The sequence below is a fragment of the Hylaeus volcanicus genome, chromosome 3 (assembly GCF_026283585.1).
Source record: "Hylaeus volcanicus isolate JK05 chromosome 3, UHH_iyHylVolc1.0_haploid, whole genome shotgun sequence".
NCBI lineage: Eukaryota > Metazoa > Arthropoda > Insecta > Hymenoptera > Colletidae > Hylaeus > Hylaeus volcanicus.
In genome coordinates, this window is record NC_071978.1 from 31,466,081 (window position 1) to 31,493,838 (window position 27,758).

The window sequence follows — 27,758 nt, forward strand, 5'->3', positions numbered from 1 at the left end:
TCAAATTAACTGTTAATAATAACACGTGTGTTATTATTCAAATCAAAAAGTTTCCATGCGTATCGTGTCTTGGCTGGAGTACATATTCGAAACGTTGTTGCTGCTGCTGCTGTTGCTGCTACCGCGGGTATAAATCGAGCCATCGACCTCGTTGTCCATCTCCTCTGAGAAATTGACGAGAACCTGTAAAATTGAAATTTTATATAACAATCGATACAACTATACGCATGTATAGTTTGTTCAAGTTTGTCGATAACAAAGCGTCGCAAAATGATCTCTACTTTACAAGTTCGCGGTCTCAAATGACGAATTCATTCCGAGATAGACTCGAATCATCAACGATTACATGGCCGCGTCGAGCCACATTCACGAATGTTAATTCGCCGAGTAAATAGCAAACCGTCCATGTACGATACAATAAATCACAAGGAAATAATACAGCAACTAGATTATTCAGCTATTTTCATCGCTACGCTACGAAACTATTATATATTATTATTATTATTATTATTATTATTGTTATTATTAATATTCGGTTGACCGAGTCGTTGACCGTTTAATTAATATGGGATCGCATCGCTAACGTTATCTCGCTTATAATCGATAACGTTGCGCTCGAGAATGCAACGAAAAGGTTGCCCGTTATCGTCCGTCTTGTCTCTATCCCGAAGGGGGTTAATCAAGTCTCCCCCTTATTACGTTAGTTTGATGAAACTCGAAAAACCAATTGGACCAACGAGACCTCGATAATATCGAACGACCTCGATCGATTAACCTTCGCGATGCCAAGCTTCTTTCTTTTCGTTACGCAAACTATCAAAGCTAGGCCAGAGAAGAGAATTACTTTAGCTAGATATCAAGTTTCAAGCGTTATTCGAAATTTGTATCGAAACAAGTATTCAACTTCATCTCCGTCCAAGTGTCTAGGATTGATTATCAAGAATGTATTCGGGTTGGGTGGTGACAGCGCACGCAGAAGGAGAATACCGAGACGAAAGCAGGCTAGGAAGGAGTCTCCGAGTCGAGTTAATCTCTTGGGATAAGCTTTGTATACGGGTAAACATAACCGGATCAACAAATCCCGCTCGAATATATACGGTCTGGAATCTTATCTCCATTAAGAAGACGAGGCGCTTCGCTTCGTGTGAGACGTAAACAAACAACACGACGCGGCACGGCACGGCACGGCACGGCACCACGCGACCGTGATTCCATTGAACGGAATCAGACCCGTGGAATTTCGCGTTTATTCCGACACGATGCTGACGCTGACGCTGACGCCGACGCCAACTTGGTAATCGCTCAGCTATAAATTATTTAGAGGTCGCGACGCAAGGTACCGCGAAGAATGAAATTTAATCGATACCTTTCGAGATGGAAAATGTAACATTTTGAATTCTCGTTACGGAGAATGCGGAAATTTCAAGTTTTCTTCGAAAGAAACGTACGACGAGTAACAAAAGGGCAAGACTGGTCGCCTAGCAATTGCTCGAAACTCAAACGAAACATTCTCTCGCGTATCAGATGTTGAGCAAGGAAACGCTACAAGGTTAACAAACACCTTTGGAATCGTGACGGTGTTGCTGGATTAAAATTCTTGCCGCTCGCGAAGAAAATTGAATCGGACGAATACGTTACTTTGTTACGCGCAAGTTAAATTATTTCCGTGAAGTAATTAATCGCGAAACAGTTTGGCAGAGGCAGCGTAGAGATGCAGTACCGCATCGGTGCGATAGGCCGAATCGAAAAGCATTTAAGCGGGCTTATTGTTAGACGCAGACGGTGCGCGAAGCAGGTTCTCCTATCTGGTCGCGAACCAGGCTAGACTATGCACAACTGCGAGCCATAAGACGGAGGATCCATTAATATTCCTCAGGCTAGGTGAGACGTAAACGAGGATCGTCGTTGGTCGAACGGATGGAGGAACCGTGCACTGGCAGTGCATCATCTGCTGGAGACAAGACCGTACTATATCGCGTAATACGGGTCAGAACTTGATCGATTTTCCCGTTTGATTCGAAACGTTTGTTCGGAATTACGTATCGCCGGCACTGCTCCGCGTACCGGTATATCTATATATATTTTATTATATTTATACATGTAATACTTGTCTCGAAACAACTTCCGACCGGATAGTACACGCAGTAGCTCTTGTTTTATTACGACTAAATTCATGTTTGCTTTCGTATACATATCATCTACATGTATTACTTTAACTTTAATTTGTCTACTTGGTTTTCTCGGTTGATATAATTATTATAATAATATTATAGTCGTTGGTATACACGATACAAACCTGATCCAGCGAACTTTGAGTCAACGTGTAGTCCGTGGCTTTGAGTTCGTCAGCCAACAACTTGATTTTATCGAAACTGGTGCTTAGCGCCATGTGTTGGGTTCGCGGCAGCAACAGACGTACCGCCGTAGCCTGTCTAGAAGAGACTACGGCTAGAGGAAAGTACTTTGCCAAAGCTTTCTTCAGAATCGCGAATGAAATTGGCTCTCGAAATCGTAGAAACGCTACGTAGCCTTCACCGAATCTGAAAACAAACAAAATCACACCATAGTGGAATGAAACGAGACGAGACCTATTACATGAAATTGTCGACACGAGAAACCGATCGCGATTACTTAAACGAGCATGTCAGGAAAATTGAAAACAGCTACGGAGAAGAGCAAGGCTCGTAAATATTTAGAATGTTATAGTGTCGTTTGATAGCTTGATATTTCTATGTGTATCGTACGTTCAGGTAGGTTCATTTTCTCGACTTTCAACGATTCTCTCGAGGATGCGGATGGATTGCTAGACGGTGGTTAGACAGGTTCTACACGTGTCCGAGAATATCGTAAATTGTCTCGTACTCGATGCCGATGCCGATGCCGATCCATATCCAGATCCAGATCCAGATCCAGATCCAGATCCAGATCCAGATCCAGATCCCGAACCAGATGCCGTGGAGGAAAGAGAGAAATGTGCGGGGGGATGTAACAGGGACATTTTCCTCAAGAGTCCGCAGGGAATGGCACACGAGCTAAATATTTATTGCGCTGCAGGTTATTCCCGGAAAAGGAAGTTAAACGGCTAGACATCGCAACGAGTAGAACGAGGCTTTGTAACACGGCGAGTATCGTAATAACTGAAACGTAATACTGCAAACCGGAATCGAAACAAAGTTGCGACCAGGGGCTATCGGTAGTTTGGAAAACGATGGATGGAATTAAAAATGAATCGAGTACGCGCGGAAGAGCGTCGAATAAATTTTTAGGTTGCGTGTTTTCCTAGAAAGCCTCTAGCGCGAGAGATCGAACCGACACGAACAATCCATCAGTTGAAACAACATCATTAAAATGCACCGGCTAAAATTAATCTCGTCCCGTATACCGGAACACGCTGCGCATTCGATCCGAATAATTGAACGCTTCGTTACGATCGTTGATGGTGTATTATCAACGAGTGAAACTTTTTAATCGTTGCGTGGACCTGCACGACCTCGGAACGGATCGCATTGCGCAGAGAAAGAAAGAGGTACGAAGATGTACGGAGAAATCGCGACAAGTAAAGCCTTACTTGTGCTTCAAGTGCTGGGGCGATCCTATACACCTGAGTCCAGCTTTGGCAAGAATACCGACCCTGTTGCACAAATTTTCACATTCTGCCATGCTGTGCGAAGTCAGAATCACGCAACTCTGGTTCTTCGTCATGCTCCTTATCGTCTTGGCTACCAAATCCTTCGTGGCGGGATCCATACCGCTGCGAGAAAAAAACAGAAACATCGATCTTTGCGAAATTACCGAATACTAGTCATATTCACAAAGTTATTTTCTATCGCATACCTGGTCGGTTCGTCCATAAGAAGCACGGACACCGGCGCCATTACGCTCAAAGCTGCGCACAGTTTCCTTTTATTACCCCCGCTGAGACTGCTCACCCGTTTATGAGCGTATTTCAGAAGATCGAGCTTTTTCAACATGGATTCGACTGCCTGTAACGAACAAGTTTTCGATAATTGGCATCGATTGGTTCGATCGAAGAATCGTATAGAAAATTGTTATACTTAGGGTTATACTTAAATGAACGTAAATCAAGTCTGACCTTGGGAACGTTGCTCAGCCCGCAAACTTCCCCATGAATAGTCAGACACTGATGCGGAGTGAGAAAACCATCGAGACTGTCGCTCTGAGGACAATAACCCACTTGGCCGTTACAGAGCGGTCCAGATCCGATCCGTTCGCCTCTCAAAAGAATCCTGCCAGCCGTGGGTATGATCTCCGTGGTCAACATTCGGAATGTGGTACTCTTCCCGGCGCCGTTCGTCCCTAGAAGCCCGAAACACTTGCCGGCTTGCACACCTATGCTTAGATTTTCAACTGCCACGTTCGTCCCGTAAACGCTTCTGTACTCCTTACGAAGATTCACCGTTTGCAAAATATCGTCGGATCTGCCGCTCTCCACTCTCATCCTCTCCTTCGAGACATCGTCGTCTTCCTCGACCGTTTCGTACGGGCACCTTTGTTTCATTTATTTTTCTCTTAATGTTAATCTTAATCTTAATCTTAATCTTAATCTTAATCGATATACATGTTATTTGAAAGCCTTTCCTTTCCCTAGCCCTTTCCCTAGCCCCACTCACCTCTGTCTGTTCCAGTTGGGAACAACTCGACACTCGATCATCAGGTTCAAGGAGAAGAGAACCGTGCCTACGATGGCTAGATAAACGTAATGTAGACCCAATAGGTCCCAGCCCAATGGCGACCGATAAGTATCCATATGGAACTGTTCCAACAGTTGGGCCGTGATGTCGTTCCGCGATATTTGCACCAGAGAATCGCCCAAAGCGTACTGAGGGAATATCAGTAAAATGTGGTGCAAAAGGTTTCTCGCGTCTTCCGCCGTCTTTGATTTTCCAAGAATGTCGAGTACCAAAATGGTTGCCAACGAAGCCACGCCGATAAACGTGTTGACGCAAAAGAGGACCATATTGGGTAGGCTCGAGTCGTCGAAAACCTTTTCCATCAAGTGGGAGAAGGGCAACGCTGCCCATCTGTGAAATTTGAAAATCGTAAGAAAAGCTCGCGTTGGGATCGCAATCGATTGCGCTCGCTTTTGGCTAAACTTACGCGAACAGAAAAAGTAACAAGCAGATACCAGCTAAGTTGTCTCTGGCGACGTACGCGGGAAGCCCGAAAATCTCGAAAACTATCACAGCCAAGCCGATAGAGAGGCCAAACATCTGGAAAATCGGAATCGAATTTAAATTGCCGCAACATTTTTCTGCCGATAGTCCCGTTTCGTCGAGCACTCACGAATAAGTCCCAAATCAACGCAGTCGTCCAGTAGGTGATGGGATAGACTCCTGCCAAGAAGAGGATTCTTCTCTCCTCCGACAACCTTTCCCGTACCAATTCCTTCGATCCCTGAGCAGCGACCAAATTGAACGCGATCAACAGGACCAGAGCCACGCCGACGTCTGCCACGTGCTGTAATCTAAATCGAACCAAGATTTTATCGCCGACAAGTACACCAGATATAATTCGAAATCGTTTCAAGTGTTTCGCGGTAACGCGACGTGTGCATTCGCGTCTAATACCTTTAGAATAAGTTTAGTAATACGTCTATTTGAATTATTTTTTAAATATAATACCTATTTTCCGGTATGGTCAATACACGAGCGTGAAATTCAGGTGAAATCGTTCGAAAGGATTAAAGGAGAAACAAGGTTTCGGTGCAATACCAAAGCCGTACCAACCAATTCAAACGTACACATGTATGTAGTATGTATGTAGATCGAGGCACGGTTGCGGTTGATGATCGTACGAGCACGGTGGTTTAATTAAAAGTAAACGGAACAGGCGCGATTTTGTTAGACAGATTTTTCACTGCGTTCCGTCCATGTGCTAAGATCTGCTCGGAATGTTAATTATCCGACTCGTTAATTGAATCGCGTTTACTTAAACACGATTCTACTCGAAAATGTCCTGTCGAGGTGTATATCGTACATCATGTAAATCAAATACTCACAGGGTTGTTCGATTCAATTGATCGCTGGACAACTTCAATGGATGATTCAAAGTTGTTAAATGGCCCGGAACGCCAGATGCTCGGAGAATCGCTTCGTTTAGAGCATTCAAGTAAGACGGCAACGCGTGGTGACCCTTGTTGTTGTACCAGACGACGAATAATGGTTCGTCGTTTGCATGAGAGAGCGACCATCCGCCGTACCTGTGTAAACGAGATTTCAGAGCTTTTTTAAACAACCGAGTCACAATCGATTTCCATACCTCTTTTCTATGTATTCTTGATGGGTCGATACTATCCAATCGAGAGCAGATTTGCCAGGCAAAACTTGCAGGAGACCTTGGACGGGCTGAGACACTCCGTGACAGGTCTGCTGGCCATCCAAACAATCGCAGCTTCCGGTATCCTAGCGAATAAATACATATATATATATATTTTTTTTATCCGCTCTTTCGCACCTTTCGTTTTCTTAAGGTTTGTATTAGGAATAGTCGTATACGTCATACGTTGGCTAACGTTTGCCATGCTCCAGTATAATCATCCCCGAATCGATCGTGAAGCTGAAAGGACACGTTTTGCAAGAATCCGTCGTCGTTGGCATTCTCGATGCTGAATAACATTTCAAATGTTATTTCGACTTGCGCGAACCAGTGACTACGATGATATAAGCGACAAACAATTCCCATACCTATAGAAATACGTGGGCTGATTATCGTATAGTTTAGGAGTGAGAGTCAGTGATGGTTCGTCTCCGGATGGTGGCCTTATCAATGAGAATCCCATAGCGACTGCGACAAACACCGTTGGCAACAAGAGACTGGCGAAAAACGTCATCCAATCTTTCCTAAAGTGCCATACTCTTTTCTTGAACAAAGCCTTGATTTGCTTAACGGGAGAGGGATTCAAAGTGAGTTCAACGTCGATCAAATCGACGCCGACGTAATCGGGCATCGATAAACCTGTGAACCATTACATCCTATAGCTTGACAAACAGAAACAGTCTCTCGACGAAATGATACAATAAATCTTGGAATCGTTAGGCTTTTCGGAACATTGTTTCGATGCTTTTCACCGAGGAGAAAGAGTCAGCTCGTCAGTGTAAATAAATGCACAAGCTTAACAACGAGTCCGTTACTAGATGTACATATAATTAAACGAGACCAACACGGAACGTGATCGGACGTGATTTTCTTTCAGAAAAAATTCCGTCTTCCGAATAGACTGTTAATTCCAATTTTTTCGCTTTCGTTATCGAAATATTACTAATTCAAATAAAATGGTCGGTTCTCTTTACGGTTTGTTTCACGCACCCAAATGCCCTCCGGTACCGACACTGTCCTGGCTAGGTCCGATAACAAACGATCCACTCTCGGCACGGGAACAAACGTCTAGAAAGACTCTCTCCAGGCTGTCGCATTCCAGAGAAAAGTGAGAATAGCCCAAGATGTTACGACTCTCTTCCAAAGCCTTCGCAGCTTGCGCGATGCTGAAACATGTGTACATATTGTACATAGTTGCAACTTTCCAAGGAACACCAACAAACGTTGCGTAACTCGACAGACTTTTCTCTACTTTTCCGTATACTTGTTACTAAATTACTCGAATAAAACAAAAAATGAAAAGGAAAGTAGTAAAATGTTGGTTAAAAAGCGATCCACTTACTTGTTGTTCGTACCGTTATTTCCTTGAAACGGTAAGGTGACCATGATCTCGGTACCAGAGATTTCATTGATCCACGCGTTGGGCACCACCTCTTCGATCACAGTCTTTAGAGTGTCCAATTTCTTAGTTCCGATCGAATCGGCACGAGCGCAAGCGGTCGCGTCACGTTCGCCAGGAAACGAGACGAAAAGTCTGTATCCGCGACCGTGCATCATTTTCAAGGACAACGGTGATCCCGTGCAAAGTATTTTTCCCTTGTGCATCACGACTACCGTGTCGCTCAACATGTCGGCCTCGTCCAAGTGATGGGTCGAAAGAATAATTGTTCTGCCGATCCTGTGCTGATCAATCAGTCGCCAAATTTTACGTCTCGCGGCAGGATCCACTCCCGCGCCTGGCTCGTCCAGGATTACTAACTTTGGAGAGCCTAGAAACGCTAAGGCCACGCAGAGTCTTCTCTTGGTGCCGCCCGACAAACGGTCCACTGGTTCGTGTTCCTGTTTACCCAGCTCCAGAGACGTTAACATCCTGTCGAATCGTCAACAATTCATTTGCCAGCATTTAATTCAATCGAATCTGAGAAAAACTCGATAATTTCTTATATTTTCAATTTGCACATTCTAAACAATTTTCAACGGTTATCGGTTGAAAATACTTGAAAATACTTTTTATACATACTTGTCGATCCTCTTATAACCGAAAAGAACGGACTTACTCGTCCACGCTTCGTTGCACATCGAGCTCGTTTTTCGGTCGTTTCAGTTTCGCGTAAAAGATCATGTGTTCCCTAGGCGTCAAAGTACCGATCAGTACGTTATCCTGAGGGCAGACCCCTATGTCAGGTTTGCAGTCCTCTTCGCCGATCAAACAAATCTCACCGGTGGTCGGAGCCAGCATCCCCGTCAGCATCTTGCTGAAACGAAAGTACACAGTGAAAAGACGAGAAATGAATGACGCGACGCGACGCGACATTCGACAAACTCTCACGGCTCTAACAATAAATCCCGGCTCTGAATCCGTTTACGGAACCGACCCGACGCCAAAGTCGACGCGACGTTCAACGGAATCGGTTACAACTCTGTAAACGTCCAAACGACACGCTCGGAATTTCACGCGCTAATCGCTCCTTTTACCAGCCAACTAATCGCTGTTGGTGCAAAACTTTTCACGGCTTCTACGCGCCCCCGATACTCTCCCTTTGAAGAAATCAACTTTTCCCATTCTATGTATTATAAAAACTGAAAAGGGTTCAATTGCGGACTAGCCTTGAATGTTGGAATATCGTACATTTCTTGTAACGGTTTCGTTCGTCTTATCATATCTTTGAAGAGAAAAATATTTACGTACATGATGGTCGTCTTCCCGGCCCCGTTTCTCCCAACAAGACTGGTCACTTGCCCTTCGCACAGTTTCAAATTAAAATCATCAACGGCTACCACTTCACCCCGATCGTTATGGTAAACCTTCCTGACACCTACGAATCTGACACCCGTTTGTTTCTCGTTGACTACCAGACTGCTGTCGTCGCTCGTTTCGTCTATATCGGACATCGTAGAAAAGCTGTTAAATCTTGGTCTCTTTAATCAGAAATTGCTTCAAAGAGGAAAAACAAGCTTTTATCCCCTGGCAGTCTACAGCTTGTCGAGTCTTTGAGAAAGCGTATTAAAAGAGTTTCAGCGAGAAAGCGACTCATCGCACGAATAGAATAAGTACGGTGGGTGCAGCGGTGTGAGAAAGCACTTTATATATCATGCTATTTACAAAGAAACGACGAAAAAATAAAACGGAAAGTCTTAAATTCGTTGATCGTTTCGAGAGTCTACGTGAAAATCTAACAAGTAGAAAGAAACATGCAAACATTCGGAAAGAAAAGGTATTCTGTACATTTCCAAACTACCAAATTTACACTCTTACATTGAATAAATTCAAACGTTTCACCTTCGAATCAGCAACAAGAGACATTTACATACTCGACACGGTCCAAACATTCAGCGTCACATTCACGCCGGAAGCGAAAAAGAAAGAGAAAGAGAAACTGAAACTGAAACTAAAACTGAAACGTCGTGCGAGTGCTGACGAGAGCGCGAGCGCGATACCTTGGTAAGTGGCTGAAGGGTGGAGAACGTCGTTAGTGAAATAAAGGTTGTTGACGAACGCGAGATAGCTCGGCCTGCCATATAGAGAACGTGTGTCGGTCCACCATAAGCTACGGGTCCTCAAGTCGTGAAAGCCTTTGCCTGGAAAATTATTGGGCCAATGTCCACAATGTCCGTTTCCACAAACTCGTCAGAGATCGTGGTGCATAATCTTTCGCGTTTCGATCTGGTTGCGTTGGCGTTGGCGTTGACGTTGGCGTCGGCGTTGGCATCGGCGTCGGCGTCGGCTCTTGCTTCTTTCACCGATTTATGGTTACACGCGAAACGTTTCCGTGAAATTTTGTGCAGAAATTGACAACGATACAAATATACTGTTTCGATGTGAATGGTACAAATTCTTTGACACATGAGAAATCGATAAGAAAATGCAAATTTGAGTAGAGAACAAGTTAGTCAAGTAACACGTGTAAACTCTATATAGATCACGGCGCGGCGACACCTCCACCAATAGCAAGTCAGTCGAAAGATTGATTTTATAGAGTTCGAAAGAGCGTCTAATCAAAGACGAGAAAACTCAAGTAAAATTTTTACCTGAATTTGTATATCTGACGACGAGATAACCAATTGCGGCGTATAGACAACCGTCAAAGGCGATCATTAAAAGCGTCAGGCCTAACGACATCGAATCACCAGGACTGGATTCTTCCCACATGGCAGCCCAAGTTAAACCAACACCTTGAACTTCTTTCCGGGTTGCGTACAAGCAACCGTAACAGAAACTCGTCGACATACTGAGACACTAAACATTTCATCCATTAGTTTATTCGGTTTCGTCGAATCCATACTTTATCGAAGAAACTTTTACAAAGGAACTTTTGTTGTTAAGATGTTTGCGAAAAAAAAATCATCTTACAGTTGGGGTGCTTGCTTGCGGCGAGTGAAAAGGAAACGCCGTTGTTACGATAAAATGATAACTTACGATAAGAAGCTTATATCCGACACCTATAACGGCTTCCATAGCAATGACAATGACGTACGGCATGAATGTCAGTAAAAACGTTATCACGGTGGTAATCGCAGCCAAGCTTGCCGAGCTGCACACCGTCGAGATCATGTAACTGGAAATTTATTCGGATCCTTTGCTATAGAGAGAATAATACGGAGAATACGGTGAATTCGAATAAAAGAAGCTTACCAGAATGTAACGATCGAGAAAGAGTAATCAATCATCATGATTAAAATGATAGAAGGATCGGATTTTGGTAATATCTTTCCACCCAGAAGAACAATGCCGATGCAGAACATTACGATCAAAAGTTCTGCAAACGTGGTGATTAGCCAAGCCATGGTATTCCTCCAAGGTTTCAATCCCATTACGCTCATTACCTAAACATTATTAACAACACGTTTAACGTGCAAAGTTACATTTTAATAATACGTATCTCCTCGAATCGCATCGATCAGCCAATGATTTTTAACCAGATGCGTACGATTTCTTCTGAATCGTATTTTTTTTAAATTCGCAAGCCATTTCGTAACGTTCTCTCGCGCTGTTTAAACTTTAAACGTTAAATTGGCTTACGATTCAATCGATCGATACCATTATGTTTCTACTTATTTCCCGATTACAATTTTCTTTCGTACGCTTGTGCTCGTTGGAAAAGTTTGTAAGGTTACAAAAAATCACTGCGATAGCGATGCAATTTGAATGGGATGTTTTTTCCGTACCATTGCGTTCTGCGATTCTCTCTCCCAAACGATATGTCTGACGGCAGCTCCGACGCACATCATCAACGCGAAGAAGAAGCAAACTTGAACACCCTGAGACTCGTAGAGGGTGGTTTGAAAGCTGCAATTTCATACGCGATTCTTTCTTTTCGCACATCTCGAGTTCCGATTTCTCGCCGACTACGACCGAATAACAAATTCAAACTAAACCAAGTAAGCTAAAGTAAACGCTACACTCACGGTATATCCTTCCAACAGGGATACGGCATCTGTTGCGTCACCGTTTTCCACTCGCGATCCCTTTGACTCTTAGTTTTTATGATCGCCCGATCGACCGAGTCCTGAAGTTGCACGAATCCTCGAAGATACCTGAGGTGTTCGATGAAACTGCTTTCCGGTCCTGGTATCCAGAATTGATTCTTTAATCTTTTCGTGGACTGCACGTAGTCGATGTCCATTCGAATTTTGTACACTACGTTTCGTGGCAGTTGGTATTCCAACGATCTTGCGGATCTCTTGGAGTCTTGGTCCAAGAACGCGACACCGGCTAAAAATTCCCGCGTCTTTATCAGAACTCGTGCCTCCGCCTCCATTTCCTCTTCGCTCCGAAATCCTTTCATCCGATCCACGAGTACGCACTCTAATAAATCGTTTAACATACCGATCATCGCGATCAAACGTTTCGATTTTCTAAGTCGCCACGAAATCTCGCTGAGATTCATATCCGAGAAATCTCCTGGAATAAATAAAAATAGTATATTTCATCTAAATATGTTATTATCCTATTCTATTCTATTCTATTCTATTCTATTCTATTCTATTCTATCGTAGAGTTTCAAAAACTTATCGACTCACCAACTTCGAAACTACCACTTCCGAAAGACTTGATCGCAATTTTCATTACGTCCGAGGACATAATCTCTTGCAAATCTTTCAAACTGTCGGTCATTTCGGAAAGATTTACCAACGAGGTAAGAGTTTTCTCAAAACTGTCCATCAATGTCCCGAAACTGTCCATTTCCACGAACGTTCCGTTCGCTAGAGCCATCACATTGTTAATCACTGTAGTGTTCGGTGTGTAAAGAATTTTTCCGCGCAGCAAGGGTTTCACGTAGGACCAAATAATTTTTCCACCTCCCGTAGAGACTATGCCTTTGTAAGCATTTCTACAAAAATCAGCTGCAACGAAAAAGACTCGATTAAAAATTGTTCGAGTAGAATGGATGAATCGAGTAAACTACATCGCTCGATCACTTTTACGTACAGGGTAAAGAGTCGAGCTCCGCCTGGTCGAACTCTTTGCTATTGTCCTCGAGTTTGGAAATAATTTTGTACATGTCACCGTTATCGGAAATCATCGGTTGACCGCACAGCATTTCGCTGGAATCCTGAAGGAACTTGGAAGCTGTCGAATAATTTATTGAAATACTTGTCAAACAAGGAAACAATAAAGAGCGATCAAATCAGGCCTATTTCGGTATTACCGGAGACTGTTTGGTCCGCCTGTTCAGGCTGCTTATCCGTATCGAAATCCTGCGCCGGTGCCGATGGCATTTTCGAAACGAGTCGGTCCTTGAAGAACGGTATCAACTCCGCGGCCACTCCAACATTATCCAACACCATTTTTCCTTCTGCTTCCGTTAGATTCGCATTGGCCAATATGTTCTTTACGTTTGCGCTCATAAGCTAAACCAACAAATACACATACACGTATACGATACGATACGATACCATTACGAGCTAGCTGTATTGGAAATGAAATCAGAAATGAAATGAAAATATAATAAATTTACTCGCAACATTACTTACAGTTTTAAAAATATAATCAAAATTTAAGTGTTTGATCAACGTTATCGTCACGTTTTGCGTTTGCGAATCATCCAGCTGACAAAGAGCGGAGCTGACTTGTTCAGCGGTGATCTGATCGCCACTGAAACTCAACATATCGTCGAGTTTCTTTGGGGAGCAAATGATATCCTTCAAGCTGAGAGCATTTCTTTCTTTCGAGAACACAGAAATCATGTCAATCTTGGCCTGGCTCAACGTGAACGCGACATCGTTGCCGATTCCGATCTTATCCACCAAATACGAGCTTACAGCGTCCCAGTTGTCAAACATGTCCCTGATAACGTCTAAAAATCAAACGTCCAACGAGTCAAAAAATCGAATCTCGTGCGATTCTTTCACTCGGAGGGGAAATTGTCCAAGGATCTTACATTTAATGTCGAGGAGACCTAAATTTTTGAAGATTTCCATCGACTCTAGCGCCACTATTACGCTATAGATATCGTCCAACACTTTTTTATCGGTGATGAACGGTTTCGCATCCTCCACGATTTCTTTCATTCTGAAAAATCACGATTCACGATTCACGATTCACGAATGTCGAAGCTATCTGGATAAAGTCAGTGTTTAAATGTAGAAAGTACAATAGTTGCGAGCTCTTATTGTAATATTATAGTTGGATAATAAACGGGAGAAAAACTATTTCCAATCGTTTACGTGAAATAGAGAAAATGCCGAATAAATGGCAGAGGAGCTTCTTTCGAGCCAACTCGGTCCGTCAACATTCGTTGTTTCCTAAGTCTAAGAAATCAAACTCGAAAGAAGGAACTTGGAGGGTAAACGAGGTTCGCGTAATATCGGAATGTCTCATGTACACCTATTAGATGTATAATGTAATACAATATAATATAATATAATATTTGTTGGACGACCTTCTTACCCGTCGAAAAGCTTGTCCACAACCTTATCCTTCAAGATATTAACCACTCCGTCGACGATATCAGGTACACCGAGGACGTCCGAGACGTCCAGAAAGTCTATTTTACTGACCACGTCGAGCAAATCGCCGCTCTCCTCGATAACGACGGACAAGTGCTTCAGAATCTCCGTCAACCAGGTCAAGTTCCAGCCAGAATCCATCCTCCAGCTCCTCAACTCGCGATCTATACGATCGAAATCCAAGCTTCGAGAAAGTCGCTCGGCGAGTTGAACCATCGAAGGGTAGCCGGATGCCTTGGCATCGTACCGAAACACTTTTCCTACCCTCTTCGAGCTCAAACGCTCGTACAAAACAGTCCAATTTCGGCACTCGGGCTTGCTCCGACACAGAGAACCGTTTCTCTCGTTCAATATCGCGTTCACGTTTATCATCGCGCCTGGCAAAAACATCTCGACGTTGCCGACCTCCGATGGTTTCGCTACGTCGCGGACCAACTTCCATATCGGGACGTACTTGTCCGCCATTACGGTTAACGCTTCTATGTTTTTGTGATTTCTCGCAGTGTCCAGGATGAACACGTTTTTCTGTAAGGAGTCCAGTATGCTGACAACTACGGACACGTACCTTCAACAAAATTATTTCCACTCGTTACTCGTTAGTCTCCTTCGACTCGACCCGTTTTAACAACAATTTTTTACGGCCACACATTTTCTAGTCCAAGTGGCAACGAAAACCAGGGACAACAAAGCCATATTCTACTCTGAACAAAGCAATATGGAGTTTCAAAAGGTTGCATTTTTCTATGAAACTTGTACTTTCGAAGAATCTATCGATGGTAATAGTTATTGTATATATATATATACATTCGAATACTTACAGTCCCGGTCTGGAAAAGGCGGGTTGCCCGACAAATTTATGGTAGCATCGACTAATTCTGTTGCTATAAGTCTCGTTCCGAAAATTCGCTATAATATCGACCACGTGGTGCAAAGTATTCTCTAGAACCGCGAAAAATTCGTCTCTGGTTCGTTTAACGTTCAAAGATTTGTAATTCTGGATCTGGGAAGCGTGAAAAATTCTATAGAGTTCTCGGACAAGTTGTACGCGAATCATAGACGAATCGTAGGTATATCTCTCACCATGTCGACAGTTTCATTCCAGTGAAAATCGCGTATAAAAATCTCATGAATTTCCGAGACGTTCGATCGATTCAGCTGACAGAGAAGCTTCGAGTAGAGTTGATGGTTAGCCAGCTGAGAATTGATAACTTGGAGCAGAAGCGTAAAACACCACGTACAGTCTCTGAAAATCCGACAAACATTTCTTAATTCGTAACGAACAATTTCATCGAATGATTCCAACTTACTCGGAATTCGCTCGAGTATTTAGAATGTTTTTCAAGATCGTAGATATCTTTTTCACCGTCAAATGACCGAGCTCTCTCGAGTCCTGAAATCAATTTATAATAACAAATAGCTAGGTGTCGGTGGAATATTGTCGAGTCGTACCTCTTTCTTGTACTGCGATAACAAGTCTTTAAGAGTACTCTCCTCGAATGACGTCCACCAAGTAGGGACTTTTGGATCCTTCCAACCATTTGCCGCAACTCGAATTATCGTCGATCGAATGTCAGCCAGCTTTTCCTCGAGATACGTTTCGTTCATTTCTGCGGAATCGTTTCGCGACATTCTACTCTTCTGTGAACAATGTTAACACATCGACATCGATACGTCCTGGATAATCTTTTTGTTTGATAAATATAGACAAAGTCGATACGTTATTATACATACATGTATATGTATAGAATAGTATGTTACCTTTAGCTCGTATTTCCCGTCGAGAGGCAGTACATCGACGAACGTTAGCTGCCGGTCAGTCAAGACGAAATTGTGACAGACATTGGCGATACTTGTTAAAAGAACCTTCTTTCTTACGAAACTGGGCACGATCAAATATTTACCGATGTCGCAGGGGTGTGCTATACCAATCGCAAGGTTCTCTATGAAATCGGCCAATCTGTCCGACTTGACGAATGTCTCGACTACACTGACCACGATATTCGGCATGTCTTCTATCAGAGTCAAGATAGGTTTCATCTCCGAGTTCTCGTAGACGAACCTGATCTTTTCCCAAACGTCCCCACCGGCCAACATTTCGATCGTGACATCCAACAGTTGGAACATTCTTACCAGTTTATCGAGCATGTCTGGCCAGTTTATCTCGTTTAATTTAGTTTTGGCGCTGATCGCGTATCGATCGTATCGGACCAAAGTTTTTGCTGTTTTATCGAGCAGTGAGAGCGTATCGTTGGAGAGATTGCGCCAGGTAGCCGAATCGAAAATTTTCGACTCGACGGTCAAATGGGGTGCCTCCGATAAAAGACTCGACGCTACCTCTGTCAGTTTGGCTAAAGACGCGCTCAAAGGCGTTAACGTGGTTAACGTAGATTTTCGGCCCGTCACGGCGAGCTGTGAACAATTAAACATGCCGTGAACGCCGACAAATTATAATAATACCAACAATTTTCACGACTAATTATCATCAGGGAGTGACTTTACTCACGTAGTACTTTTCACTCGTGACAGTTTTCAGCAACTGATACGGATCGATAGAGCATATTTCATCGATAAATCGACTCCTGTTACGGCTGGACCAATAGCTCGAATTGAAACGAAACTTGCAAACGATATTTGTCGCATCTTCGTACGAAGAGAAAACCGTTTGGTCGGTCGTTGCGGCGAGGCTGGCACATAAAGCGATCGTTTCTTCGGGATGAACGTCGAGGATTTTCAACAACTGTCTCGCGTCTTCGCTTTCGACGAAATCCCAGATCTTGATGCGATCATTTTGTATCTCGACAGTTTGCAACGCACGCGCAACGTGAATCAATGCTTCGGAAACACCCTCAACGAACAGTCTATAATTCGTCCATCGATACGGTTCTTTCAACTCCTGTTAAGTAAAACAAAAGAGAAAATTTTATCGGGACGTAAACAGCCTGATAACCAACTTGTTGAAACTACCTACGCCTAATACGGCTCTAATACGACTAATACGACTAATTTCGCCTGATAGCTCGATGATATACATATAATACAACACATGTATCGTGTATCATGTATCGTGTATACATGTATAGTACCCACCTTATAAATGGACTCTGTTTTCAAACTGTTTCGCAACTTTTCAACAACTTTGAGCAGATAAGATGTTGAGAATGGAACGTCGATCGCTACATCCTTTCGCGTTACGTTTTCGAGCATTTTTATAAGATCGTACACGTCCCCGATAGACGTGATCAAGTAAGATCGATATTTGTTCACTGGCTCCCTCCACAGAGCGGTCTCGGTCATGTATAAATCGGAATAAACGTTAAAGTTGGCGAGATCAAGGTCGCAGGTAAAATTCTTCAAAATTGTGTACTCGGCCGAGGTGAGACAGGTGACGGAAGTGGACCACCACTCGAACAATTGCGAACAGGTGATGGGGGCGCGATCGCGAACGGTGGTATTCTCGAGCGACTCGACGCCGACGATACGTTCGTCTATTTCAGGATCCGATAACCCGTTCGCCAACGTAGCCAGGACGAACGGTAATTGGTTGTAATAAATCCCCAGAGGGGTTTTGCCGGTGAATCCCAACAAGGACAACCAATCGATATTCGTCGAATGTTCGTTTATCGATTCTGAAAAGTCAAACGACAGTATTCGCGGAGACATAAAAATCTATAACATTGTATGATATAATACAATATAATATATTAACAGCGATCGATTATTCGATACTCACTATCGCGTAGAATGTCAAACGCGACATTTGTAAACTTGTGAATAATGTGAGATACGAATTTCGAGAGAACGAGGATACGATCGTTGGCGAGGATCTTTGAACTCCAGATTTCACTTGCCGACAAATTCTTTTGGAATGCTGACACAGTTTTGTCCAATTCCAAGTCGATGTAGTCCAGAATCCCTCTAAATTATTCATTTACGGCTCTTTATTTATACCATAATCTGCTACGTACTCCATACCGTATAATGTAATTAGTAAATGTACGTATGTATCGTATTGCGTATACGAGATTAGGTAAAACGTTAGGTTTACGCGTAAATCACATGAATCAAGTAACCGACCTAGCTATACGTACGTATATAATATTCGTGTGCTATAATATTGTACGATAGTATAATATGTACATACATGTAGATGCATACGTGCGTACACGTCCTACAACTAACTACTGTATAATAGGTATGTAACTGGATTAAAAACATTTCAAACCTTTACATAATCAAGTTGAAACAAGGTAAAATACACGTAATCATGGTTCGAGTTAATTTATCATAGTAGGTAAAGGTAAACGCTACCTTGCATCGTTTCGCACGTCTGGCCACCTCTCCTCGAAAATACTTTCAACTTCTGGCGCGAGAGACTCCAAATGTTCCCAAAAGTGCGGCTGTTCCGCCAGAACGACTTTCTTTGCGTCGTTTATCAGATCGTCGAACTTCTCAACCACTCGACGGAATTTCGTGTAACCCAAGGTCCAATTAACTGGCGGCAACAGTTGAACCTTATCGTCGAGGTCGTCCTGAAACTGCTATTCCTTTCGTGTTAGTATTATACGTTGCCGAGTTTATAGATGCAAGTAAAACTACTCACAATCTTCCGCGCGCTGATTAACAATGGCTGCTCCTTCCATTCTCGAATAAACAAAGCTGGATTGCAAGAGATTCTTTCCACCTCTCGTACTATTTCACGGGTGCCGCTTCGCAATTCCATCGCGGATCCGACGCTCTCTCTTTGTACGCAGGGCCATTGTTCCTCCCGAGATTTGTAATCGTCTAAGACGGATATCTATAACAAACATTGCAGGAGAAAAGAAAGGAAAAGAAAAGAAAAGAAAAGAAAAGAAAAGAAAAGAAAAGAAAAAAGAAAAAAGAAAAAAAGAATTGAACGTAATTTCAAAGCGATGAAAAATGTGGTTCGAGCCAGTGACGAATCTAGACTTATCGAGGCTTTGAATTCGTTTCTTTGGGGATCCTCTTTTCCTTTCCTTTCCTTTTCCCTGATTGATTATTTTTAAGGGTTACGTATATATAACGCGAAAAAAAATGGAAAACTGTTGGTGATTCGAAGCTAAAGCTTTGTTAACTCGATGCCAGATTCGTCCATGGCTCGTTGCTTACGAAACGAACGTACAAGATGAATCGGTTTCATCGTGATAATATCGACAACGTCGAGGATCAAAGGAGATAAATTTCGAAGAACAGCACTCAAAACAATCTCGGTCTGCGGCATATCCTGCAAAACTTCTGGAAGCCTGGCAACGTGTTTGTTCGTTTCGATCTGATCGACGATTTTTTCGATATTTTCCAATATCAGAGTCGCGGACCAGCCAATCGCGTGCACGTTCCTCCATCCATTTTTCTCTTGTATACCGAACAGAGGACTCTCCATCACGCTAAACAACTTACAGATGAGACCTATGCTGAAGAAAAATATCAAGTGTCATCAAAGTATGCATCTACTTTTCGTTAAAACGTTAGAACACAGCTTTGTTTCGATTAATACGTGGAACGATACATCATCTGAAAATATCATATCTAACCGATAAACGATTCGTACTATCGATGACTGAAAACTGAATGAAAACTTGTTTCAACAAGTTTCTTTCGATATATATGTTGTCGAATTTAAATAAATTCCAGCTCGAGTTTCCCATAATAGGTCATAATTGTTCGTTAATTATTTCAGATGTAGCTTTATACTCCACGTATCGATTCGATTGTTTGCTTACCTGATCTCGAAAGCGTCCTTCGCGGTAAGATGATTGGTCCATGACCGTGTAAAGTCTCTTTTCAGCTTGTACAAGTTTGTTAAATGCCCATTCGAATCTGAACCGTTGCGATGAATCAAGAGATCGATGTAACGATATATTTCGATCGTTTTTCCGTTAAAGTCGGTCCAATTGAAATCTTCTTTGATTCGATCTTTAATTGTCGTCATGTTTAATTCCAACTTGGTTTGTACGGACCACGAGAGGCGACAGATCAGCTCTTTTAGCGCCGTTACGTTTGAACCGTTTGGAAAAATTACTAAATCCGGCGGATTCGGGTCCGCGCAGTAACTCTCGGTGAAATGATCGTACTCGAAAATTGTTAAAACCTGCGAATAAAACTTGTACCTGTACTTGTGTCTGGATTTCTTTACCCAAACATACACCAGCTGTATGTACGTACATACATATGTATATCGTTACAAACTTCTTATACATACACTGATACTTAAAATTACAATTGACAGAGTAAAATAATAGGACGATTACGCACGATATCGTATCGTGCGAGCGTATTTATTCGCGATAGTTTATTCCATTCACCGACCTTCTCACGGTCCGTTGCGGTCAAGTAGAACGCTTCGATCAGCTCTGTTTTATGCCGCCTAACTTGATCGATCCAATCGGTGGGCTTCTCTCGTAAATCACGCAGGATCAGCTCACCGAGCAGATCCATTCTCTTCAAATCAGGTTTGACGATAGCGTACGATAAACCGCAGCAGCCAACCTTTTTCGCTATGCTCAAATGAATTCCCAGCCTAAACAACGATGCAGTAGATGAAAAGTACTCGTAGTCGAGGAGACATTGGAAAAGGGGGGCGGCAATCGAGGAGTCGAAACGATGCAACCAAACGCCAAGAAAAACGAACAAAAAAAAAAAGAAAAGTTCAACATATATGTAGTAGGTACACCGTTTCAACTTTTCGCTCGTTAAAATGTATCCATTTGGCTAACCAATACTCACACATTCAATCGTCCTTGTGATTGAGTTTCTTCGAAAACTTGCATCCACCTGTTGTTTACCCTAAAGACAAGCCAGTCAAGGTCTGGTTGCTTCGGTGAATTCACGTAGGACACAAATTCTTCTACGCTCCTCGCTACCGTTGTCAAATTCGCTTTTTCGATCGCGACCGGTTGACCGAACGCCATACTGATGGTAGCCAGTAACGTATCTGTCGTCTGTCGAAATTATTTATAAGGTATAAATTAGGAAGAATGAATAAATTAGGTAGATAGATATGTAGAAAAGGAGGCGCAATCGAACGGTTCCCGCGACAAAGGCAACGTGGAAACTAATGGAAAATAAGATCCGTTGCAGATACCAACGAATGGAAACGTCAGTGAAAATTTATATATGTTATAATTACAATATGTGTAACGTATATACATACGATAGATAAAAGCAATCGGTCGATTCGTCGGTAAACGGAGCAACGCAACGGCAACGTTTAAAAGTGAAATAAACACACTCACAAGATTCTCAAATTTCTTGAGCTCCAAACTTGCGTACACGTCAGAAATAAAGCTTTTTCCGGGCTTGCTGCAAAGTATTTCGTTTACGTATCTCGAATCGTGATTCGAATTTTTGAAATGATCAAAAATTTCATCCAACACGTAGCTTTGGCAAAAGTAATCCTCGGGGTTGGAATCTTGGTTGACGAATTTCTAAAAAATGCATCAACATTGTGAAAAGATTGGACGAATCGAGCATATCGTACAACGACGAGCGAACCGTAAAAAGTTATTTTTCTTTGTATCCAACCTCGACGAAATTCAGCCTGGAAAAAGATCGAACGAGAGTTCGATAAACGTTCGGATCGATCTTTGTCAGCAGTTGCTCCACCGTGTCTTTGTGATTTAAAGAAATATCGTACAGTCTATAGGGAAGGTCGTCGTGAATAATGGCCGCGTGATGGACCATTTTGACGATACTCTGCGCAAAGGCAAAAGCATAACTTAACGTGGCTAAAACTTTCGATGAAAACAAAGTCCTGATCCTGTCAAAGATTTCAGGCGATCTGTAAAAAAGAATAGAATCGATAGATGAAAATATTGTAAATAGAGATATCGTAAATCATCGGGAAATGCTCACAATTGAAGCTCGTTCTTGTGACGATCTATAATTTTACTGGTCAGCTGCGCTCCGTTCTGTAGAATCGCGAAGCTTATATCCAAGATTTCCGTGAAATTTTCATTGTTTCCTGTAGGACTGGTAAAATATTGGAGCGCATCCTTTATCCGGTCGATTATCGGAAAAATATGATCGGAAGGTGGCCCGATAACTCGATCCTCGGTCATCCCTCTTACCAATTCCAGCAATGTCTGCAATCGGAAGAATGCCTGCCGTGCGATCGGCCAATCGTGTTCCGACGAGAACACCGGATCCAAAACTTGCAACGTTTTGTTCACGCTGTTCCCATACATTTCAAAATGGTTTTTATCTCGGATCGAGCAAACAAACAAAACGAACTGAAACAGAACCGTTACTTACAACGCGAGATCGATCTTCTTGAACGTGACGTTCTTTAAGCTGATAATCATTTTCGGCATCCATTGGCGCAACCTTAAATAGTCTGGAACATTGTGGCGGACCGTTTGTAAATCTAAAATGGTTTCGACGGCGCGTTTCAAGTCCTCGAAGAAATCGTAGTCTCGAAACTTGGCCATTACGCGGTCCACCATCTCCAGCAAGCCAGAAAAGTCCAGATGCTTGGAGAGATTTTCGAGGATACCGGGTATCATTTTCGAGTCGATACCGCAGAGAATTCTCGACATCTCCAAGAAATCCTCCTCCTTTGGGAGAATCAGGTACTTGTTCAGGCTTTCCGGTGAACAAATCACTCCGTCGATGTCGGTCGAACCGAACGTCTCGATAAGCTGTAGCCGTCGAACAAACATTTTAAACACAATTTAACCGAATGATTTAAAAGTGATTTTTTTTCCGGATACTAACGTATAGTAATTTTATCGAGGACTCGAACAGTTGGTCGATCAATCCTTCTCGAGCGTATGGCATCTGCAGCCTGAGCAGATTCTTTATTTCATCGTGGTCGTTGAATAGATCAGCCAACCGGATACCCCGATCTAGACGACAAGAAATTCGATCGATACCCTCGCCATCGATTATATCGACCAGTTCTCTCCGAGCGTTGTTGATGCTTACCGAAAAGTCCCTTGATCTCAGGTCTGGTCAGTATTTGCGCCATCGATTTTAAAAGTCGAATACTGTTCGGCATCGTCCTAACAGCGGAAAGAATCGTCTCGTTTCCGAGCATCGGTTGCAACTCGACGATCAGCGGACCTAGCCTATCGCGAAAATCATATTTCATACATGAACTATACTTGACTTTTCCGATCAAATGATTTCTCGAAATGTCTTATCTACAAAGATGAAACATGAAACAAGTGTAATTTTCGACTAACGTGGCATTCCCGTAAGAAGGAACTTGTTCGTATTCCGTAAGAGGATCACAGGGGTTTCCGAGGCTGCAAATGAAACTCTGAACGAATGGGAGCAGACCATTCCGCGGCATCGACCTCGCAGGAAATTGGCAAGTCGGATAATACTTGGGGTCCACGTTGTCGCGAATCGTGTATAGGATCATAAACACGACCACCGGCCATACAAACACCAGAGCCAATATCCCCTAAACATTCCAATTTACTATATACACGTGTTTCCGACAACTTGTTCTCTTTTCTCTTTTCTCCTCTTCAGAGAAACGGATTTTTAACCAAACGATCAAATGATCGCATCAAATGGATAGTTACCGGTTTACGTTTTCGAACGATGTAATTCTTCCATAGAAGAAGTCCGATCTGATCGACCCTCATTTTCGCCAACATTCAATTCGCTTCGATCTGCAAATACAGTAGAAACAATCGATTATTTATCTAGGAACACTAATATTTATTTCAAACACTATTTATGTTGTCTTTATATACGTATACATAAGTAAGTAAATAAATAAATAAATATTATTCGTAACAAGTAATAAGTTTATTCTCTCGTCGACATGACCAACGAATTGTACTCGCGTGGTAACTGTGGTACGATATACTACCTGTATAGTTTCATAGACTAGTGATTTTCCGAAAACCTTGCAATTCTTGACGACTTTTGAAAAAGTAGAAAAATATCCGCCGTTACGCGTTACGCGTTACGCGTTACACGTTACACGGTAGAAGAAGCGACGATCCATAAATCATGATCGCAAACGGTGAAACTTGCGTGAGCTGATAGACCCGCGGAGGGCAGAACAAATATTTCAAGAGCGTAACAAGCGTGTGTATGTCGTGTATATGGTATATCCACCGACAACCGGAAATGTGGCTCGTTCTGTCGCGTGCTATGCCCGGGTCCCGGGATTCATTGCGGGAAAACGGAACAATGACACGACCGGATTGCTTTCGTACAAGAACAAAGTCGATAGGTTCGAACATTGCCGCACGGTATCGACACGCCATGTTTCGACTGGGCTTCCGGGTGAAACGATCAATCCGAAACTATGTCGTAATTAAGTTTTCAAAAAAAAAAGTCAAAGTTTTGCAATAGAAAAGAAAAAAGATAATAAATAAACCAATGGAACATTGTTTGCATTGTATAATATCGTCGAGGGACGGCCTCGAAATCAACCGTCGGCGTCGTGCGCAAGTACGCACACCAGCTTGCGCTCGTTCGCATACCTGTCATTATTCGGATTCAAGATTACGAAGAGACCAAGTAATTATTGATTTGGAAATAACATCTCCAACGCTGTTATTTCGTGTAATGAGCACCGTTAACGGATGCGTTTGCGAAAGTCTTGGTGCTTCTCGATCGCTACGATGAAAAATTCAGAGGAAATACGCATCCGATGCGATCGAACCTTTTTAATTAACGGACCTTTATACAATCCGACGTTCCTCCAAAAATTTCCCACGTTCAATCATCTTTCGAGTACAACAATTATAAAAAGTTAATCGAACGAAGAATAGGTATATATGTATTTTTACCTCTTCCGCATTGATTCAAACCGCAACTACCTTTCCCATAAAAGACAACCAGATACTCTATCATTCGTGAATCCCGCGAAAAGAAAAGAAACCCACGAGATTAATCTTCTCGAACGAGGAAAATCTCACTTGGAATCAACGTTATTCAAAGTTAAATCGTTACTCAACTAATCCCGTTCCTCTCCTTTTTCCGCATACGCATACGCATACGCATACGCATATACATATACATTATGCCGTCTTGGATGTATAATTTGTTTGGTCAAGTTCCAATATCAAAGTTTGTGTATCAAGGAACAATTTTTCGTAAAATATTAATTTAAAATCTTCCCGACTAACGATTATCAGAGTTAAAGTCAGATCTCGGTCGGAATCTCACGGCTATACGACAGGAAGATCCTTGAGCGGCAGTGGATACGATCGACTACAAATTCTCATCGTACTTGGACGCAAACGTTCGAATCTATAACTGAAAGCGTCCGTTTGATCGTTGGTCGACGACAACAAGCAATCGCAGTGAACCTGAACCGCGACATGACATTTCTCGAACGAGACGAAACAAATTGCAACCGATCGCAGCTGGTCGAGCAACTTTCCTCACTTATAAAACCGGCGAAGAAATGTCAGCATAGGAGAACAAGTTGCCGAATCAAGCAAATTACAATTAGATCACGCTCACTTACATCTCTGCTCGGTAATTGTAAGTAACGTCCGTTAATCGCCGTGAATCGATGGATCAGCGATATGCTTATCAGCGAACAAAGCGTGAAATCGGCATCGGCATCATTATCGGCATCCGCTGTAATATCCAATGTAATGTGCTCCAACTTGTCGTAGATGGGAAAACTGATGAAACAGTGATCAGAAAATTAAACGAAACGAAATTAAAGGAAATCGTACGATTCCGTAGGATGGAACGGTCCATGCATCGATCGCGACTCTCGCGGTTGCTTCTCGTAAATCTGTTCAAAGTGTCGCACGAAGGATCCGCGATGATACACCGTTCTAGAATCTTATCGCGATCGAAATCAAAGACGTACTACTAGTCAGCTAATCTCGAACGAACGAACGAACGAACGACTGCTTCCTCGAGGCGCGTTCGAGCGAAAACAGAAGCCAACTCGTCCAGGCCCGTTTCTTCGTCTGCCGATCTTCCTCGTTCTTAGTATTTACTGTTTCGCGGCAGAGGAACACGCCGGGCTAGCTCGCGTTTATGCACGCTTGGATCGACGCCGACGGTTGGAGGTCGACTGTTACCACCACCGTGATCCATGACCACGTGGACCTTAGCAAAATGCCAACATTCGCTCGTGTATACGTACTTGGAGACTCGTACATACACAATCTGGACGGACATGACGCGACGCGATGCTCCAAACATCTCGAAACAAACCGGTATTCAACCTTTTCTTTCCATCTCTTACTTATGTATTCGACCAGGACCAACGAAATCAAAAGTTTTCAACGACATTCGAAAACGCAAACTGGCATCCTCCGATCAATGGAGATTTACGACTCAAACGTTTCTCCTATACCTTTCCTTCACCTTACTTTGATTTACTTGTTCGTGGCTCACGTTTCTCACCACGCACCGCACCGACGCCGACGCCAATCGCCACTTTGAATGCACGATCCAAATGACAATAACAAGTATACACAACTATAAGATTATCGAGTATATTAAAAAAGATTATTATTCTTATTCTTGATAAATTGTTATGGTTGAATACTGGAAGAACGTCAACAGCGTTGAGTGATTCGGTTCGATGAATTTAAGAAACACACACAGTCGCGACTCGATCGAGACCGAGACCGAGACCGAGACCGAGATCGACATCGATCGACTGACCTTTGCCAGCGCTGTAATGTTTAGTTGATTGAAACCCATCGTTAACGACTAGCTATAATTACTAGTATCGAAAGACTGGTTATACTAGTACTACCACTGCCAATTACCATTGAAAGAAAATAAACACGATTCAAAAATGATCCCGACACTCTACCGAAAAAGTGTTTTTAATTAAATGTTCCCTCGGAAACTGCTTTCGTTCCTAAACCCCAGCCAAGTAAGCAGGGTTAAGTAGGCTTCTGGCTAACACGAACAACCTGCAGATGGAGAAGAAGGAGTTCAGAGTTTCAGAGTTAGCGCATCGCGCTCCAAGAGAAATCAAAATAAACGAATCGCGTTCAAGTTATCGATATTTGGCTACCATACGCTAGATAAAGAGGAATCGAATTCGGTTCCATTCGAATTCTTTTTTTCTTGACCATGAGCCATTGTTCTGGCCGGAGACTATGTTATTTATCTTGGAACACGCGGGAGGTAATCCTATTAGCAGACCTGAAAATCCTCTTCTCTACGTCGATTTCTTTTTTTCTTTTTTTTTTCCTTTTTTTTTTATCCCGCGCATAGGCCAATCTGAAACCACGAACCAAGCAGCGTTTAAAAAACAAGCCAAAAAAAGTGGAACCTGTCCGACGCGACGGACGTTCGCCGCCGCCGATGCTGACCTCTGCATCTCGCTTCGTAGAAATCGAGAATGATTATGCGAGTAATGTATCGTGAGGCGTCGAACACGAGAAAAAAGTGGGAAACGAACAAAATAGAATTCAAGGAAAAATAAGTGGAGAGACTTGCATCGTTGTCGCGACGGTAAACAAGTGGCTGGCAAAGTCGGCAAAATCACGAATTCGATCGAG

The 27,758-nt window shown here is 42.8% G+C and overlaps 1 protein-coding gene across 3 annotated transcripts; it reads right to left on the reverse strand.

Moving 5' to 3' along the window:
* On the reverse strand, window positions 1–26,313 carry LOC128873691 (uncharacterized). 3 transcript variants are annotated; one of them, XM_054117429.1, is made up of 51 exons: window positions 25,742–26,313; window positions 23,835–23,924; window positions 23,487–23,710; window positions 23,227–23,369; window positions 23,017–23,147; window positions 22,555–22,940; window positions 22,156–22,473; window positions 21,826–22,081; window positions 21,537–21,728; window positions 21,028–21,242; window positions 20,611–20,821; window positions 20,025–20,392; window positions 19,427–19,715; window positions 18,887–19,081; window positions 18,595–18,821; window positions 18,017–18,201; window positions 17,374–17,912; window positions 16,790–17,179; window positions 16,045–16,695; window positions 15,736–15,924; window positions 15,594–15,676; window positions 15,367–15,529; window positions 15,105–15,286; window positions 14,228–14,851; window positions 13,719–13,849; window positions 13,312–13,634; window positions 12,987–13,188; window positions 12,767–12,907; window positions 12,358–12,681; window positions 11,743–12,238; window positions 11,503–11,623; window positions 10,970–11,160; window positions 10,754–10,892; window positions 10,366–10,573; window positions 9,775–9,915; window positions 9,026–9,215; window positions 8,394–8,591; window positions 7,679–8,206; window positions 7,327–7,502; window positions 6,705–6,975; window positions 6,523–6,625; window positions 6,280–6,422; window positions 6,020–6,220; window positions 5,305–5,485; window positions 5,119–5,231; window positions 4,632–5,042; window positions 4,094–4,508; window positions 3,835–3,983; window positions 3,569–3,751; window positions 2,297–2,540; window positions 1–183 (listed from the first exon to the last, which is right to left on the reverse strand). In XM_054117429.1, exons 2-51 carry the CDS (start codon window positions 23,907–23,909, stop codon window positions 43–45), a joined length of 12,300 nt encoding a protein of 4,099 aa, XP_053973404.1. In that variant the 5' UTR covers window positions 23,910–23,924; window positions 25,742–26,313; the 3' UTR covers window positions 1–42. The 3 variants fall into 3 exon arrangements, with proteins under 3 accessions (XP_053973404.1, XP_053973403.1, XP_053973405.1); XM_054117428.1 differs by having other exon boundaries at window positions 18,595–18,824; XM_054117430.1 differs by lacking the exon at window positions 9,775–9,915 and having other exon boundaries at window positions 18,595–18,824; window positions 25,742–26,312.
* Between the last annotated feature and the right edge of the window lie 1,445 nt (window positions 26,314–27,758).

What these genes read in the sequence shown, in the direction of transcription:
- LOC128873691 (XM_054117428.1), bottom strand. Translation starts at nt 23,909, where the DNA reads ATGTTGGCGAAAATGAGGGTCGATCAGATCGGACTTCTTCTATGGAAG. An exon ending in CCAGGCTGAATTTCGTCGAG is followed by an intron (nt 21,729 to 21,825) that starts GTTGGATACAAA and finishes TGCATTTTTTAG; the next exon opens with AAATTCGTCAACCAAGATTC. An exon ending in TCAAGAAATTTGAGAATCTT is followed by an intron (nt 21,243 to 21,536) that starts GTGAGTGTGTTT and finishes TAATTTCGACAG; the next exon opens with ACGACAGATACGTTACTGGC.